General features: G+C 39.2%; 1 protein-coding gene across 1 annotated transcript in view; it reads left to right on the plus strand.

Annotated features, from left to right (window-relative positions):
• The window catches only part of PREX2 (phosphatidylinositol-3,4,5-trisphosphate dependent Rac exchange factor 2), a 225,313-nt gene that overhangs the window by 118,970 nt on the left and 87,347 nt on the right, over positions 1-18,996 (plus strand). The window contains exons 23-25 of the mRNA XM_080646985.1: positions 2,229-2,390; positions 9,613-9,832; positions 10,374-10,581. Coding sequence (XP_080503111.1) covers positions 2,229-2,390; positions 9,613-9,832; positions 10,374-10,581 — 590 coding nt within the window. The remainder of the gene's footprint in view (positions 1-2,228; positions 2,391-9,612; positions 9,833-10,373; positions 10,582-18,996) is intronic.

Genomic DNA, 18,996 nt, shown 5'->3' on the forward strand with positions numbered 1-18,996 from the left:
CTTCTCCCCACCCCCCATTAGTCAGTATGTGTATAGTCTTCCTTTTTATTGGTACTTTTGGGAGCACAGTGGGAAGTTAGATGGGACGCTAGCCCAAGGGAGTGTTAGTTGCTTTGGCAGTCCTTCTCTGCATTTTGTAAGTTTGCTGTGTTTGTTAATTCAGTATGATGTATACATTTTAGATGATTTTCACGCCGGGTGGTGCTTTTTTTAAATGTGCATAATTCTCGGAGGAGTATTTGAAGTCATGAAATACATTATAAGAAATTTAAAATCCTGCAAGTCTCAACTTTATTTCATAAAATTTCACAAAGCTTATTGATGATTTATGACTAGATTTTCAGACATTTATATAATTCTTGGTAGTGAAGGATATTATCCTTAGTCCTTAGCCTGCAGCAAGACATGGAGGGAGGAAGCCAGTCTTCATCCAAAAGGATAAATCATGTAGGAAGTGAGAGGTGATCCTGTGCTTGCTTTTCATTATCCTCTACAAGGGAGATCTATCAAACTCCTATGGGACTCTCCACAGGTTAGAACTTTAGTATTTTGTCTGCTTTTATATCACCCTGTGACGATTCAGGTATTACAAGTATGTAATATGACAAATAGCTTCACTGCCTTTATTTCTTCATCTCAATTCTTGTTTCACTTATGTGCACTCAAGATAGACTTAAAATATTTATAGCATGTATTTTTTTAATCCTTCACTCAAGGATATGTGTTTATTGCTTTTGCGAGAGAGAGAAAGGGAGAAAGAGAGAGAGAGAGAGAGAGAGAGAGAGAGAGAGAGAGAGAGAGAGAGAGAGAGAGAGAGAGAATAACATTGATTGGTTGCCTCCTGTACAAGCCCCAACTGGGGATCAAACCCACAACCTAGGTATGTGCCCTACCATTTGCTGTACAGGATGACACTTCTACCAGCTGAGTTACCCGGCCAGGGCTGTAGCATATATTTTTTAAAATGTTAGAGAAAATAATTATAGAAATATAAATGTACTATTTTAAAAATAATTATGTTTCTGTTTTATATTCTGAAAGTCAACTTTTAAAAAAATGCCATCATTCTGATGACATTTACCACTCTATATATCTATCTATTGATAAAGAATCTATATTTTAAAAATGCAACCCTTTCCCAACTGCATTATACTACTAAAGAGGATCCATGTAAGAATTTGTGATCAAGTTATTGCAATTATTTTATCTCATTTCCTATTTCAAATTTGCAAAATTACATGGATTATTTTATATATGAATGCTGTATAAGTTTAGTACTGCACACAAGAAGAAAAGAAAATTAAAGGTAGTAAAAACCCCTCAAATTTCTAGATTAGTAACTCACATTTCATATTAATTAGTGGAATAAATAAATAACTCACACTCCAGATTCTATAAGAAAGGGAAGTGGAGGTGCAGTTCAGATAAATATACCATCTATACATTTCTCACAAATTATTTAAAAATGTTAGGTAAGGGTGTAATCAGTCCTGTGATCGTTAAACAATAAAAAATGCTACATATAAATATGACAAATAATTCTAAATTTTTAAGAAATTCTCAGTGATCTGGGGTGTGTATTATTCGTGTGAACGTGTGTGTGTGCATACACACATGCACACACTCACAGACACATGCACACAGACACACGCACACTGCCTTACCATTGATTCAAATAGCCAAAAGGATTTACAAATTGAATACATAATAGGACGCTTTTATCTGATGCTGTTGTCAGAGCACAGACACTGCAGGTAGCATTGATTGTTAATTTGGCAAGAGAACCTCTTATTTATTCAGTCTTTCAGCAAACATTTATTAAATGCACTCTCTGTACTGGGAATGTAAGGAGGCTACTCTATTGGATTTCCTTCGTTTTTGTTGTTCTATAAAATTGGAAAAAGATGTTCTGAGTAACATATAGGCATTGAGTTTCCACATCAGTGTACTGATTTATCAAACGAGATATCTTGGAAGTCCACTCACCTCCTTCAGGGAGCCTTTTACAGTCAACAGAAGGCAGAGAACGCGATACCAGACACACAAGCCCATCACTCCACTGCCAGGGCTGGTGGACATAGAAATCCGAGGCAGCCACAAGAGGAGCGTTGGGAAGTCACCTGTGTTGTGGAATTGTGAACATTTTCTTGGCTAATTTTGAAGGTTTTATTTTCTTGTTCTGTTCTGCATTTTGCATGTGTGTCTGTTGTGTCTGTGTGTCCCTACAGATTCTCGAAGCCTTAGCTAAAAGTGATGATCATTTTGTACAAAACTGCACCAGCCTTAACTCTTTAAATGAAGTGATTCCTACTGAACTTCAGAGTAAATTCAGTGCCATCTGCAGTGAAAAAGTTGAGCACATCTGTCAGAGAATATCCAGTTACAAAAAGGTAAACGTTCTATGTATACATTTCACATGTATTATTTAAATTATTGTTTAAATGTCAAATTTAATTCAGTTTCTGATATTTTCCTTACTTATTCATGTTCCAGCTTATTGAAATGATAACTTTTATATAACATTTTAATGATATTAAATGCCTGTAAATCTGTCACCTCATTTGATCTTTGCAAACCTGTAAGCTAGGGCATTATGCCACTTTTTCCAAATGTAATAACTGAGGCTTAAAGAATTATATTTAACCTACTAGCAAAAGATATAGTTGGGATTTGAATCTCAGCCACCTAATTCTGAAGTCAAATTTTAAAATTACACTCTAGTTCTTCTTTCCCTTTTCTTTCAACAGAGGGAACAGAGCCATTAATCAGAAAATATAGGGAACATCGGCTATTTTAAATTGATCGATTGTTTCATTTATTTGATATACTTTATTGAGCACCTTTTATAAGCCAAGCACTGTTCTTGGGCCCAGGAATATGGCAGCAAAAGCACCTCTTGTGGCGCTTATGTTTGAGAGGGGGAAGCAGCAAGAAAGTAAATAAATATCTTCAAAGAAGGGAAATCAAATATTGAAAGGAGTTGTGAGAAAGTCAAAATAGGGAGCCATGGCAGGAAGTGCCCGGATGGTAACTTTAGACTGGGAGGCTAGAGAAAGCCTCCTTGAGAAAGCGTATGGTGAATGGCAAGTTGAACTCTTCATTTACACTGGAGTGGGGAAGCATCCAGGTAGAAGGAGCAGCTGAGGCCCCATAGCGAGAAAAAGACCAGGGTGGAAGGGGGTGTGGCCAGGCATAGGGGCAGAGGCTTAGACAGGGACCAGTATGAGGACTTGTGAAGTCCTTATACTTTTGGAAATGTGGAAGGAGGTTAGATTTTCTTCTCACATCAATGAGAAGTTATTGGAAGCTTTAAACAGTTGGATGATTTCACCTCATTGAGGTTTTGAAAGGTCATCCTGGCTCCTCTATAGGAATGGATGGTATGGAGGCATAGAGACAAGTAGGAAATAATCCAGGTGAGTGCTGATGATAGCTTGACCTATGGTAAAGGTGGGGAGACAGAGAAAATTAGATGCATATGAGAATATTGAAAGGTGAATAACCGTAGGTTTATGGCTATGAGTACATTAAATGCAGTTAATAAAAGCCATTGTAATAATCATAACCCACATGTCTTTTTCCATATGAACAACTCTAAACCTGTGTTTTCTTACCCCTTTATTTAGAGGTAGAATGAATAGAAATTTATCTCCAAAACATAGAGTAGGCTTTAATTTTTTTCTTATTTATATCAACAGGAAAATAGCTGATTAAATCATTTATCTCAAAATGAGGCTGGTTGCTTAAAGCTTGGTATGCCATTCTGGGAAATATAATTTATCTCAAAGTTTATGAATCTGAATTAACTCTATGTGTCTTATGTTCCTGATATCTCTCTATATAAAAGGCTAAGTGACCGACTGTAATACTGTCTGACAGACTGACCTGGTACATATGATGCACACTGGCAATTTAAAAATAAATGTTGCCTCGCGCATGCATGATACATAGAAAGCTCTCGCTGGCGCCAATCACATGCCTGTGTTTCGATCTGTCATTGTCGACTGTGGTTGTTCTGATTCCAAGAATTGATTTGTCCCCATCTGACAATGGCCTCCCATTTAAATTAATTCAAAGACAGTTTCCCGTGATGCCAGCATTTGTAATGACTATCAATAAATCACAAGGACAAACTCTAGACAGAGTAGGAATATTCCTGCCTGAACCCATTTTCGGACATGGTCAGTTATATAGTTCAAAGAGCGTGTGACGTTAAAGTTGTAAATACTTCATCACAAGGGAAATTAGTCAAGCACCCTGAAAGTGTTTTAACTCTTAAGGTGGTATACAGGGAGATATTAGAATAAGTTTAATCAATTTATCAGTCATTGTTTTTATCAATGTTGTTTTTATATCATGTTTTTGTTGTTGTTATATCATATCTTTGTTGTTGTTATATCATATCTTTGTTGTTGTTATATCATGTTGTTATTGTTTATTAATCAATTTATATATTATTTTCATATGCATTTTTACTAATTTTCTTTCATCTCTGACACTTCTATTATAGAGAAAGGGCGAATAGCAATATTAAAATATTTCTTCTAATTAATTTCCTTTCAATGTGAATGAATCTGTGCATCGGACCACTAGTCTATGTATATATGAAGCCTAAGCGACCATAAGGACTGGATAACCGGATGACTGGCCACTAGCTATGACGCACACTGACCACCATGGGGCATACGCTCAACGCAGGAGCTGCCCCCTGGTGGTCAGTGCACTTCCACAGCCAACCTCCCATGGCAGGCCAACCTCCCGCAGTCCCTCCCCCGTGGCCAGCCAGTCCCGATTGGCCCCAATCGCCGGCCAGGCCGAGGGACCCTGCCTATGCACAAATTCATGCACACCAGGCTTCTATTAATAAATAAAAGATAAACCCATGCATGCCCAGTGTGTCCATATGAGAAGAGAGAGGTGCATGAATGGATACTGAAGGGATATCAAACTTGGTTCCCTTTGGTCAGGAGTGGGAAACCTTTTTTCTGCCAAGGGCCATTTGGATATTTATAACCTTATTTGTGGGCCAACTTAAAAATAAGCCTGCTATATTAGGTCAAACATTTAAGCAACTCATCCCTAATGCCTTGGCAGGGCCAGACCAAATGATTTCAATGACCTTAGATGGCCCATGGGCCGGATGTTCCCCATCCCTGGCTTACGTGGAATGGGACAAGGGGAAGAGGGACCGCTGTGTTTTTCTTTAAGCGTTTCCTATAAGGTTTCCTTGTTAAGTTGAATATGTATTGCTATTTTACTTTTTTATAAACCCATTCACTGAAGAAAACGATATTCTAGATCACTGTTAACACTCTTTCCATGACTGCTGAGCTCAGTTCATCTATTTAAGTTTGGGCAAGATTGCGTGAATGTGCCTTGTTGAAGTTGAAGGAAGAAGATTTTCTTTTTACTTTTCCCGTCTCTAAAAAATGTGACAATGCTTTGAAGTAAAATTTAAGACCTCTAAACAAATGCAAAATAGTATTCCCCTTTTGAACACATTTTGGAAAGAGAATCATTCTATTGCAGAAATGGGTCTGTATAAGGTGTGGCAGGGGCTTGGGCAAATTCTGGTTGTCAAACTTGTCGGTATGTGTGTGTCATCTTATTTTTTCTTGAATTTTTTTGTACTTTCTTCTCCCCATTCATACAACAAAAGCAGTGGAAGTAGCTTCTAGAAATATACATGGAAATAGGTACACTATATAAATAAAAAATAAAGCTTTGGGATCCGGGTATAGTACGTAGGGTATTGATTCAGCTGCTTTAAGAAGGACCAAGATAGCACAGACTAAAACAATATAGAAAGTTTATTTTTCATATTTATAGAGGCCCAACCTGGAATCCGGTGGGGTAGGGCTTGACAGTCTTCTAGGGATCCTCCTATACTTTTGCTCTCTCCTAGGACATTGCCCTCTTCCACCACCATGTAAATCATAGCTCCCCAGGAGGGGAAAGAGGAAGAGGAGAGTAAAGTGTTTGCATTTGAGGGCATGACCCAGATGTTGTAACATCACTCCTGTTGACATCCTGTTAGCTATTTAGTGAAAGGGAGGCTGGGAATCCATGAGCCCTGGGCATCATGTGCTCAGCTGAAACTCAGGAAATTTTATTACCAAAAAGAAGAAGGAGACAAATACTGGAGGTAAATCGGGAGGTAAATTTATAGGTAAAGCTATATTAGAATAAGTAGTATAGACCACCAGGGGGAAAGCGTCATAGATAAGCAGATCCTAAGACTCTGTTTAGTTACTTAAGTGGAATATTCTATTTAGACTTCAGCTTCCTGATGGCCCAAATAAAAAAGGAAACATAGCCTAGTACATATTTATCAGCATCCCTGTGATATATACATGTTTCTTAAGAGAAGCAAAGATTTTCTTGGACTGAGTTCTAAAATAAATCTCTCACACTGGATTTCAAATGGGCGACACCAGGAAATGGCAGGGCAGTGCCCGTAAACATATCCATGCAAAAGAAGCAGCAACTTGTTTTATGTGGCTGATATTTTTAATGCACTCTTTTAATGAAAGCCAATGACATAGGTCAAAACTCAACTTCACAGAAGCCAATAGGGCAGGAAGAATAGGGAAATGTTTGCTAAATGAGTCCTTAAATCATTTACTTGAGGATTCTTGCCATCCCACACTTACAGTCTACTTGGGAAGAAAGATCAAAATACATGAAGTGAGCAATAATAATACTGACTGCTTAGCATACTAGGAGGTGCCATTGTGAATGGTTGGACGTGCTGGCATCCCACACCCTGATCTATATGAGGGTGCTCCTTGGAGTTAGGTTGTGCAAAACAGATTGCAGCAGTCTGCCACAGGTGTCAGGCACTGCATGAGATAATTTACAGTTTGCATATGTTATATAATTTCACCAATGCAGTGATATGAGACAATGAGACACATTATTCATTTCATTGATGAAGTATCTGAAGCTGAGTAGTCCAGTAACTTGCCCAGAGACACATAGCTGGAAACAGCAGTGAAGTTTGAACCTTGCTCCCTTTTGTGCTAAAGCTGGTTGTTGCTTGTTTACCTGTATTGACACTGAGCTACACAGCTTATGTGCTAAACAGTATAGTTGAGACTACAAGGGCAACAGCATTTCAGAAAAGGAGGAATTATTGTGGATCAACTCATCAAAAAGTGCTACCTGCTGTTTGGAAAGATTTGTCAGAGTGAAGAGGGAGGAATGCGCTCAAGTAAAGGGATATATCCTAGTGAAGGCAGAGATGTTGACGTGACGATGATCTTATCAATGAAGAATTGGCAGACTGCCTGGACTAGGAGGGAGGACTCGAGTTGGATGCAATTAAAAAAGTAAACTGAAAAAAGTCTGATTTTTCCAGTGATATTTGGAGTGGCCTAATAATCATGTTTGTTTGTAAAAAGTGCCAGTGACTTAGACTTGTGTGGGAAGCATTGGGAATGGAGAGAAAAGGACCCGTTCAAGGTGTGTGTAGGTAAAGTATATATAGCCTTATGATGAATTGGTTATGGTGGAAGAGGCAGGTGTTATTCCCTGGCTTCTAACAAAAATATGGTTTGTGATAAACTAAGGAGTGTATGTTGTGGGGGTTTAGAAACATAAAGCACAGGGTTTCCCCCCAAATGCAGGGGATTCTCAAACGCATTATTCTGGTGAGTGAAATAAATGAAAACACATCATTTTTACATTTTCTCAGGAGTAACTAGGAGCCTGGGAAGCTTTTAAAGCAGAGGTGGGGAAGCTAATGGGCAATGATTTTAGATGACAAAAATAATAACACTGAATTATAGAAAGCTCTTGTATGTACATTATTATTTGAGTTTCGAAATAACCATGTGTACTGAAAGCTGCTTCTTTCTCAGGGAAATTGATATTTCCTTAATGTCACGTAGCTGGCAAGTGGAAGACTCGGTATCAGTCCTTTGGAAAGCTCTCACTTATTTTTATTTTCAATTTAGAAATAAAAAGAAATTTGTAGACAACTAGGACTTAAAAAAATGAAGCTATTTTTTTCCTTATCCCTTCTTGACCATAGCATATTTAGAATAATTGACTATCCTTCTCACTAGATAGAGAAACCAGATTAACAAGAGAATATTTCAAGGTTCTTTTCTATTTGAACAAAGTTTAGATACCTAAAATAATAGCCTCAATAGGTCATTAAGGTTAGCTCCATTTGCATATCAAATGCATGTCAATGGAAACAATAACATTGGTGAATATATGTGTTTAATTTCCACATATTTACTTTTATAGTATTATTAGCAACATATTTTTCTTCTAGAGGAAGGCTTCAAACACTTTTCTTTCTGTAAAACAAAATGTATCCATAGAAACGGAAATCTCAAAGAGGCCACCTTGCCTTTATTTTGACTCTAAAAGATTTAGATTATAAAAATAGAAAGCAGTTGATTTCTGTAGTTTCTGTAGCCAGGCTGTTGCCATCATAATAGATTTCCTGGCCAGTTGTACAGGCCATCGATGCTTTTTGGCCCAGGTGTGAGACCTCGATGAGTCCTCCACAGGCAGTTAATCTCTGGAAGCTGTGTGGTGAACCAGGGGTACGAATGGGCACCAATTGTAGGAACATTCTCACCCTAAATTGTCCTAGGAATCCTTTTTAATTCTAGATTTATTCTGTTTTAGAATATTTTCATAATTGAGCTTATTTTGGGTATTGGTCATACTTCCTTCATATATGTATTTCATGAGCTTTCAAGGCATAGTTCCTATTTACACAGAAGTACTAGTACAACAGGTGGGAATTAGGCACTCTGACTAGTGTGTCGATGGTGTATGAGAGGAACTGAGTGAAGACTAGACGGAGCACAGGGAGCAAGGGGAGGAGAGCTTGAGATAGATAAGCTAGGTGCAATCAGACTTTGGGCAGCTGTAGAGTATGGCCAGAATTAGATGGATTTGGATTGCAAGGTTTTAAGCACTGGAGTGGCTATCCTTGGAAGGCATGTCAATCCTTTGAGTAGTGCTTTATTCTCAGTGGCACTAAAGCAGAGTCCACACCGGTCCTCAGGCTGATCCTGACCCGAGTGCTCAGCAGTGATTAACAGAAGGCATGGGAAATACAATTGGTCCTGTCTGTCATCCTGACATTCTGGGTCAACAGCACCACGCCTTGCTGTCTAACCTGCTCACAGACTCAGGTTTAGATTGACTTTCTGACAGTGTTTGGAATAATCCCATCTTCCACCCTTGACCTGCCAGCTACCCTATTCTGTCACCTTGTCTCACTTTAAAGATGAAGACCATATATTGACGTCATAGGACACTTATTTCTCTATCGAACTCTCATTTGTTAAGAGTCTTTGAATTTGAATCCTAGGAAGTGATATTGGTCCCTTAAATTAATTTCTTTTAGCACCTACCTTGTGAAGAGAGTTCCAAATGAATTACATGCATCCGCTGCCTACATTGCTTTGCTTTATTAAAAATGTGTGGATTTTAAAATAACAATTTAAAGTCTAGCAGCTTATAATTTATTTCACTTGTTCCAGCTGACATTTAATTTTATTTTGATTTTGCTATGGATGATGGAAGTGAAATGTTTGAGTTATCACTGTGTGTTCAACTGCTGTTTATTTCTTTAATTTATAGTTTTCTCGTGTACTAAAGAATAGAGCCTGGCCCACCTTTAAACAAGCCAAATCTAAAATATCCCCACTGCACAGCAGTGATTTCTGCCCTACCAACTGCCATGTCAACGTGATGGAAGTTTCTTATCCTAAAACATCAACCTCCCTGGGAAGCGCATTTGGTGTTCAGTTGGATAGTAGGAAGCATAATGCTCAGGATAAAGAAAACAAATCTGAACAAGGTATGCTAGCTTTTGAAACTTGGTCAAATCATATAAAAATAATTTAGGCAGTCATAATCGTTCCCACATCTCTGGCCTTGGACAGATTCCTGGTGTGTAAGCAAGTCTGAACTTTTGTAAAGAAAGACTCCTCACTACAATCACTTGGATAATTGTGTATAAGCATTTATAGAATGAAAATGGAGTATGCAGTTTTATTATTTTATTGTTTTTTCTTTAAGAAGAATGGGGGTTCTTGCCTTCTTACACATGATAGGTACAGCTCATCTTGCTGTGAAAACAATTCATCTGAAATGCCCTATAACTCTGAGAAAAATAGAGAAGCATAGTGTAATTCCCACCATCACGGCAGGATGTGGGATCATACTGTATTCCTCCCCTTTCATGGCAATTCCCCAAAAGCTTTAATTCCGGAATTAAATTCAGCATTGGGCTTGCATTTTATTGTCTGTAAGCTTGGGCTTCTACGGTGAATTGCCCTGGATTGTGACTGTAAGTTGGAGGTAGTAAGTATTACCATGGAATGATTTCACCTCCCCAGGGAAACTGAGTCCGATGGTGTACATTCAGCACACAATCACAACCATGGCGGCCCCTTCGGGCTTGTCTCTGGCACAGCAGGACGGGCACGGGCTCCGGTATTTGCTAAAAGAAGAAGACTTGGAAACCCAAGACATCTATGTGAAACTGCTGGGCAAACTTCAGACTGCCCTGAAAGAGGTGGAGATGTGTGTTTGTCAAATAGATGAGTAAGTACTTTGTTTACCGTATTTTTAAATGTGCCTAATAAAATAGCTGTAGAAAATAAGACTTTTGAACAGCCATCATTCTCTCTTTAGTTTTTGGAAATGTGGGAGATTTTTGTTGACCTCGTAGACCCTCTTCTTCTAACAACTTAAAAATGATAAAACATGGCATATATCTTTAGATACATATTTTAAGGAAGCTTTAATACAGGGAAGAGAGTGATAAAACTTCATTTTATGGAAAACACTAAATAAGTTTCAGTGTGAAAATATTAAATTGACAAATATGATTGAAAGATGGATTTCATTGTAGCCTTCACAGAGCAGAGCACAATATTTGGTATATATGCATACAGTAGATGTTTAGGAAAAATGTAAAATATAACAAATCCTTAACATACTTCTTAAATGAGTAAATCCAAACCTATATATTCCTTGGACTAATGGCCAAATTAATGGTATACTAGGCAATAACCCAAATAGCTGTGCCAATAATTTGAAAGATTTTATCAAGTAAGGCAAAGGAAGTTAATTATAACTTTTCCAGAGTCTGATTGAGGAGTTTGACATTTGGAGAATTGCTTGAGCTCTGCAGGATGATTTGCCCCATCATGGTATCTGATTAAGTTTCATGTCTAGTAAGACAGCTCTGTGTGTACAAAACAACATGGCATTCAGTGTAGCACAGTGTCTCATATATACAACAGGGTGAATATAACACATTGCAAGTTTGTGGTGTCAGTTATACAGCTTAATACAAAAGGCAATCAGCAATCATGCTTGCTTATCATTCAAGGATTTGAAATTATTAAACATATCCAAAGTTGGTAGAATCTGCAAATGGTATAAACACTGTTAATCCTCTTTTTTTTTTTATTGTACCTCCTTTTGAAGTTATACATTTAGATTGCTATTGGGTGTGTGTTGTGCAGTACACACACACAGACTTCTTCCCATTCCTCCATGGATAATTCAGTTGTGACAAAATATTTAGAGCTTACTTTAAGCCTTTGTTGCAATTAGACATTATATTAATGAAGTCTTAACAGACATCATCTCTGGTTTTACACATCTTAGAAATTTAGTCTGTATCATTTCTATAAGATTATTTTTAATATTTACTATTTACTATGCTATTTTTCCAGATGTTTTAATGTGTTAATTTAGAATTTCAATTCTGTTTTCCTAGATCTAATATGCTAGTTTTTTAAAATGACCTATTTTGCTTGGGAGTCAGCTCTAGTGTGTGTGTGTGTGTGTGTGTGGGGGGTGGGGGGCGTGGGGGGTGTTGCAGTGGGTGGAAGGATTGAGCAGAAAAGGAAAAAGAGAGAACTCATGGACAAATGTGGTGATTGCAGGGGGAGAGGAGTGGGTGGAGGTAGAAGAGGGCATAGAGGGGCTAAATGGTGATAGAAAAAGCAAAATAAAATACAATTTGAAAATAAATTTTAAAAAATGACATTTGCATATCATATTGTGACTGCCCCATTTACAGATGAATTAGTTTGAAGTTTCTGAGAATAGGAAGCTAGTTTCAAACAACTGTATGATACTTTTAAATTGTCTTAGATTGGATATGTGACCTTTTGACAGAGAAGTTTATATTTTAGGGCTGTGGTCGGCAAACTGTGGCTCGCGAGCCACATGCGGCTCTTTGGCCCCTTGAGTGTGGCTCTTCCACAAAATACCACGGCCTGGGCGAGTCTATTTTGAAGAAGTGGCATTAGAAGAAGTTTAAGTTTAAAAAATTTTGCTCTCAAAAGAAATTTCAATCGTTACACTGTTGATATTTGGCCCTGTTGACTAATGAGTTTGCCGACCACTGTTTTAGGGCATTATATTTTGCTTCATTTAATAGCTGATTTTATTATATGATATATTTTATATAAGAAATCAGTTTTTCCTCTGAAATATTTAGGAAATGCATTCAGGAAGATATATGCAATAAAGCCATAAATAATAGCATTGAGTCATGTATCTTAGATCTCAAAGGGTTTTAGCAGAACATTTGGACCAATCCCATACTCCAATCAGGCCAAGAGTAATTGTTCCTACTTTTCAGATGAGTCCTTTGTCAGTGGCAGGAAAATTGATTGCCCGAGTGCACACTGCCTCGGAGATGAAGTCTTGGATGCATTGACTACCTAGCACTGCCTGGCACTTGTCCAGGCTTCATCTGTCTGTGTTAAATTTTTGACCTTTTTATTTTTAAGTTCTGCTAATGTAGATATGTTTTTTTCAGGAAAACGGTAAGAGCTAAGGGACTCCTTTTCCTTGATTTAAAATGCTTTACAATTAAAGCACTATTTTCACAAAGGAGTTATTTTTCTTGTCTAAAACTACTTAAAATGATTACCTATTTTTACTTAAGAGTTCCCCACTCTGTTCTTCTAAAAGCCATTACCCAACTGTGCAGGTTTATTAGGAAAGTGACGTGAAATGAGCAAATGATTTGAGGAACTTCCTTGGTCTTCTCTGTGCACCATATAATTCAATTCTAAATATGAATGTGTTCTATATAATTCAGTGTGCGATATAATAACTTTAAGACAGTACAGTTGTCCGAGAGCTTGGATTCCCCATTGGCCTTAGAATTCAGAGATGCTGCAGTACAGTCGAACTTGCCAAATTATTTGAAAAGCTACTTACCAAACAATTTTCTCACCATGTAGTAATTATTCTTAGTCACACATAGAAGTGTCTGCAGAATGGAGAAGCAGATCTCGATGTTTTGTCACATTTTAAAGGAAATGGCCCCAGAACACCCCATGGCTAGCCTTTCTAGAAGTCATTCATTCCTGTGAAAGGGCCTGGTGGTGAACTTGTCTTCCCCTGGAGCATGGTTACCCTGTCACTTGGGAGCACTTCGAGAAATAACATTTTACTTAACATGTACACATTCCACTCAGTCCTACTTCACTCAGGTCCAAAGATGGAACTAGAGAAGAATTTACTGTTTAGTACCATGAAATAAGGCAGTGTTATGGATTTCATCAAGACTTTGTGATTCCTGTTTCATTGTGGAACAATGAATACTTTTGCCTTCTAATGGGATATTTTATGATTTCTTTTTTATTTTTTTATTTTATTTTTTTATTTTAATAAATCTTTATTCAGATTATTACAATTGTTTCTCCTTTTTCCCCCCATAGCTCCCCTCCACCCAGTTCCCACCCCACCTTCTGCCCTTACCTCCCCACACTGTCCTCATCCATAGGTGTATGATTTTTGTCCAGTCTCTTCATGAACCCCCCCATACCCCTTTCCCCCTGAGAATTATCAGTCCACTCCCTTTCTATGCCCCTGATTCTATTATATTCACCAGATTATTCTGTTCCTCTGGTTTTTAATTCACTTGATTTTTAGGTTCACTTGTTGATAGATATGTATTTGTTGTTCATAATTTTTATCTTTACTTTTTTTCTTCTTCCTCTTCTTTAAGAATATCTTTCAGCATTTCATATAATACTGGTTTGGTGGTGATGAACTCCTTTAGCTTTTTCTTATTTGTGAAGCTCTTTATCTGCCCTTCAATTCTGAATGATAGCTTTGCTGAGTAGAGTAATCTTGGTTGTAGGTTCTTGTTATTCATCACATTGAAAATTTCTTGCCACTCCCATCTGGCCTGCATAGTTTCTGTTGAGAAATCAGCTGAGAGTCGTATGGGTGCTCCCTTGTAGGTAACTAACTGTTTTTCTCTTGCTGCTTTTAATATTCTCTCTTTGTCTTTTGCTCTTGGCATTTTAATTAGGATGTGTCTTGGTGTGGTCCTCTTTGGATTCCTTTTGTTTGGGGTTCTGTGCGCTTCCTGGACTTGTAAGTCTATTTCTTTCACCAGGTGGGGGAAGTTTTCGGTCATTATTTTTTCAAATAGGTTTTCAGTATCTTGCTCTCTCTCTTCTTCTGGCACCCCCATAATTCTGACGTTGGTACGCTTGAAGTTGTCCCAGAGTCTTCTTACACTATCTTCAACTTTTTGGATTTTTTTTTTGCTTTTTGCTTTTTCGATTGAGTGTTTTTTGCTTCTTTGTATTTCAATTCTTTGACTTGATTTTTGTGTTCCTCTAGTCTGTTTTTGGGTCTCTGTATAATATTTTTTATTTCAGTCAGTGTATGTTTAATTTCTAGTTGGTCCTTTTTCATATCTTCGAGGATCTCGTTATATTTATTGGCCTTTTCTAGGATATTTTTGAAAAGCCTTATAACCATGGTTTTGAATTCTATATCCAGTCGTTTGTTTTCCTCCATTTCTTTCATTTGTGATCTGATTCTTTGACGCCGCATTTTCACTGTTTCCCTGAGTTGGTAAGGTAGATTTGTGTGCTAGGTTTCCAATATGGCCCAGTGGGTCTGCCTCCCCAGTTAACCTGAGGTGGACACTCTTGGTGCACCCCTTTGTGGACTGTGTGTACAGCCTTGTTGTAATTAAGTCTTGATTGTTGTTGGTATCACTGGGAAGAATTGACCTCCAGGCCAGTTGGCTGTAAGGATCAGCTGTGTCTACGCTGGGAGAAGTTCGGTGCTGGAGACAGCCTTATAGGATTAGACTTGCCAAATTGCAATAGCCTCTGTGCTCAGCTTGGATGGGGTGGAATCTCAGTCTTGGCTTCCCATCAGCCTTGCCCTTGCGTGCACGTGTGCGCCTTCAGACCTGTGCCTTCCCCGGCTCCAGAGTCTCCGCCCGAGAGTCCAGACTCCCCCCACAAGAGCGTGGGTCCCCAGGGTCTCGCCTGGAACTGGAGTTCAGTGCAGTCAGAACTGGGGTTCAGTCCGGTCGGGGGCTTCCTTCCCCTTTCCGCCAGAGAAAGTCAGCCAGGCTCTCAGCCGCCCTTCCTCTCTGCGCGCACAAAGACCCTTTGCCGTACCTCCAATTCTCTGTGAGCTTTTCTCTTTCCTTCTAGTTGTAGAATTTTCACTCAGCCAGCTTTCCTGTGGTTCTGGATGGTGTCCGTTCTGTCTTTTAGTTGTAGTTTTGAAATTGTTGTGCGAGGCAGCAGTTTAGGTGCTTACCTATGCTGCCATCTTGGTTTCTCGGGATATTTTATGATTAATGACACTTAGGTATTAGACATAAGTAAATAGAAAATAATTTGTGGATGGTCTGGGATAGTCTAAAACCTTTCATGGGATTTCAGAAAACAGGGCTGAAATAAAGAGCCTTCAGGGTTATTGAAGATAGGACATTTGAAAACAGACTTCATTTTGCAGGTACCAGATGTCCCAGGATGGAGCGGTGAACATTGTAGAACATTCAGCAAGCTGGGTGTTACAGATAGGAGTGGTAGGGCTGGCGGTGGAATTATCTTTGAGGTTTCCCAAGCATTTTTCTGGTAAATGTATACAAGAGGGCACAGCTTCATGAAAGTTAGTTTGTGCACCAGACACATTATGTCACTTTATGCACTGGTTTATTCATTGTCACAGTCCCTCTGTCATATGGCTTATGAACCACTGGGATGCATCACAGATACATCAAACTTAAATTTGTTTCCAAAATAGAATTCTAGATTTTTCTCTTACTCAATCCATTTCAACGCCTCCACCAAGGGCTTCCCTTTGTCAGTAAAGTATTTCCCAGTTCTTTAGTTCATGAAGTCAGAATCTGGTTCTCACCATTGATTCTTCCCTTTCCTTCCCCTTCACCTCAGTACTTCATTAAGTTCTGTCAATTATACCTCAGAATGTATCCACCCCATCACTTAGACTGGGTCACCATCGTCCCCCCACATGTGCCCACTGTAGGAGTTTCCAGCTCTGCTTCTCTCTGATACATTCTACATTCATCTGTGCCAGAGGGGTCTGAAAGGTAAGGCATGCTAGCTTCTTGCTTAAAACCATTTGATGGAATTGCAGTGCAATTAATATAGCATCGAATGGATCATTATGGCCTGCACGGCCCTACATGATCTGCTCCTGTCCCCTCTCCAGGGAAACTCATCTCCTTAAGCTCCAAGACACCAACCTCTTCCTGTTCCTGGAACTTGACAAACGGCCTGGATAGCCCTGCTCCTGAGGTCTACCTGGCTGGCCTTCTAGGCACTTAAGTGTTGGCCTGTGTAGAGAGGCTCTGCCTCAGTCTCCCTGCAGGTGTCCTCAAACTACGGCCCGCGGGCCACATGCGGCCCACCGAGGACATTTATCCGGCCTGCCGGGTGCTGCTGCATGTCCTGCTTAGCAGCCGACACATCCCGGGCCCGCAGTGCGCATAGGAATTTGTTCATAGTTTTTTTTTTTTAAACTATAGTCCGGCCCTCCAACTGTCTGAGGGACAGTGAACTGGCCCCCTGTTTAAAAAGTTTGGGGACCCCTGCCCTAGAGAGTAGATGCTCCTGTGTCCCAGTCGCTCATGTCATGTCTTCTTCGACATCTACTTTTTATACAAGTCTTGTTACTCCCTTCATTGTTACGTTATTTGTAAGCCTCACAACAAGGTGTCTTTCTTACTCACTCTCCATGCCCATCTGAGTCACAGGGTCTCTGCTGCACACTGACCTCCTTCAGAGACTAGGCAACAGCCCTTGTCAGTTGGGATGTCTGATTGTCCCAGCAGGGGGAGAGAATGAGGCCAATCCCACTGGCATAAAGGCTTCTAGGTGGAAGGGGCCCATGTCACCTCCACTCACATCCAAAGCAAATCACCTGGTCATTCCCATCCTCACAGGGGTAGGGGAGACCACCAGTCATGTGCCCAGGAGAGCTGGGATGAGGTGGACAGCTCTGATGACCACCTTCCTCCCTTCAGAGTGTGTCACTGATATGCAGGGGAGCAGGCGTTCTGCTGAATTTGAAAGTATATGTATACAACAGTGTGTATCACCCCATCTCTAAAATGAGGGTATAATAATAAGCATACCAACTTCATAAGGTAGTTTTAGGGCTTAAATGAATTAATATCTGTTAAGTACTTAGCATAATGACTTCAGTAAGAGCTCACTAAATGTTATCTATGAAGAAGAAGATGATGATGATGGTATTTAAATGTTATAGAAAAAACACAGGTCAATGCACATCCAACATACAAAACTCTTTATTAATCAAGGACATCAGGAAAAGATTGACCTGGAATGGCAGGCTGCTCAGAATTTTCATTCAGAATGAATGGACTTACAGTAGGTAGCTTCTTCATATTACATATGAGCAACAGTACAGGAAAATGTGTTTGCATGCACACATTAAGTTTTATTATTATTTCTGTCAGGAATCTAGACATTTTATGCAAAATCATGGTGTCACAAACTTTTTCTAACATTTGTTAGTGTAACACTTCTTCCTGCAGGGACACTGTGAGCATAATTGCAGCTGATTCTGATGAAAAGCAAATATGTGAATACAGTGCCTATAAGTCGGAAAGAAATGTTTATGCTTAGCCCCATGGCCTCTAATTTAAAAACACAAAGAGCTCAGAGGACGCATTGCAGAATGAGAACTCCTGCAAAATCTTTGGTATTCAGAGCTCATCTGTGCAGTGTGGCGCTTGTGGTGCATAATGTTTCAGTCTTTTGGGTGGAGGGAGTGAATACATATCCAATCTGTCTTACAAGACATAAAAGTATCCTTCCAAATGGGACTGTTTTTAAAAGAATTGGAAGCCTCACTAGGTCTGGAGCAATGTACCTCAGTTTCCTGATTGTCACTGGTGCCTAAAAACCATCAACTGCCAAATATTGTTCCAATGTCATCTCCCAGTGAGACCTTACCTGACTACGTGATTTGAAGTTGCAGCTCTGGCTTCCTTGCCGTCTTCGTTTTTCTCTCTAACGTTTGTCACCATCTGATTACTAGACAGTTTACTGTTTAATGTTTTGTTTCCTCCCCGGAGATTGTAAGCTCCAAGAGGGCAGGAGATCTTGTTTGTTTTGTTAACTATGATATGCACAGCCTGAGAACCATGCATACTATAATAAATGCATCTAATTAATTAGTACAAATCCCTTAAATCTTTACTCAATGCACACTGGGTTTGACATATAAGAGGTATGAGACATTTTCATGGTCTTGAAAGAAAGCAAACATGACATTGCTATGAAAAAATGAGTAAATGTGCATGTTGCCCTCACTGGGTTGTTCAGTTGGTTATAGTGTCGTCCCATACACCAAAAAGGTTGCCAGTTCAATTCTCATTCAGGGCACATACCTAGGTTGTGGGTTCGGTCCCAGTTCAGGGCAACCAGTTGATGTAAAGGAGGCAACCAATTGATGCCTCTCTCTCTCTCTCTCTCTCTCTCTCTCTCTCTCTCTCTCTCTCTCTCTCTATCTATCTTTCTCTCCCTCCCTTCCTCTCTTTCTAAAATCAATAAACATATCCTTAGGTGAGGATTGAAAACAAAGATATGTAAATTTGCTATTGATAGAACAGAGTGTCATTGCTATTTGATAAATGAGAAAATAATGGTTGGCTGGAGAAGCCAAACATGGGTC

This window comes from Plecotus auritus (assembly GCF_963455305.1).
Source record: "Plecotus auritus genome assembly, chromosome: 11".
Classification (NCBI taxonomy): domain Eukaryota; kingdom Metazoa; phylum Chordata; class Mammalia; order Chiroptera; family Vespertilionidae; genus Plecotus; species Plecotus auritus.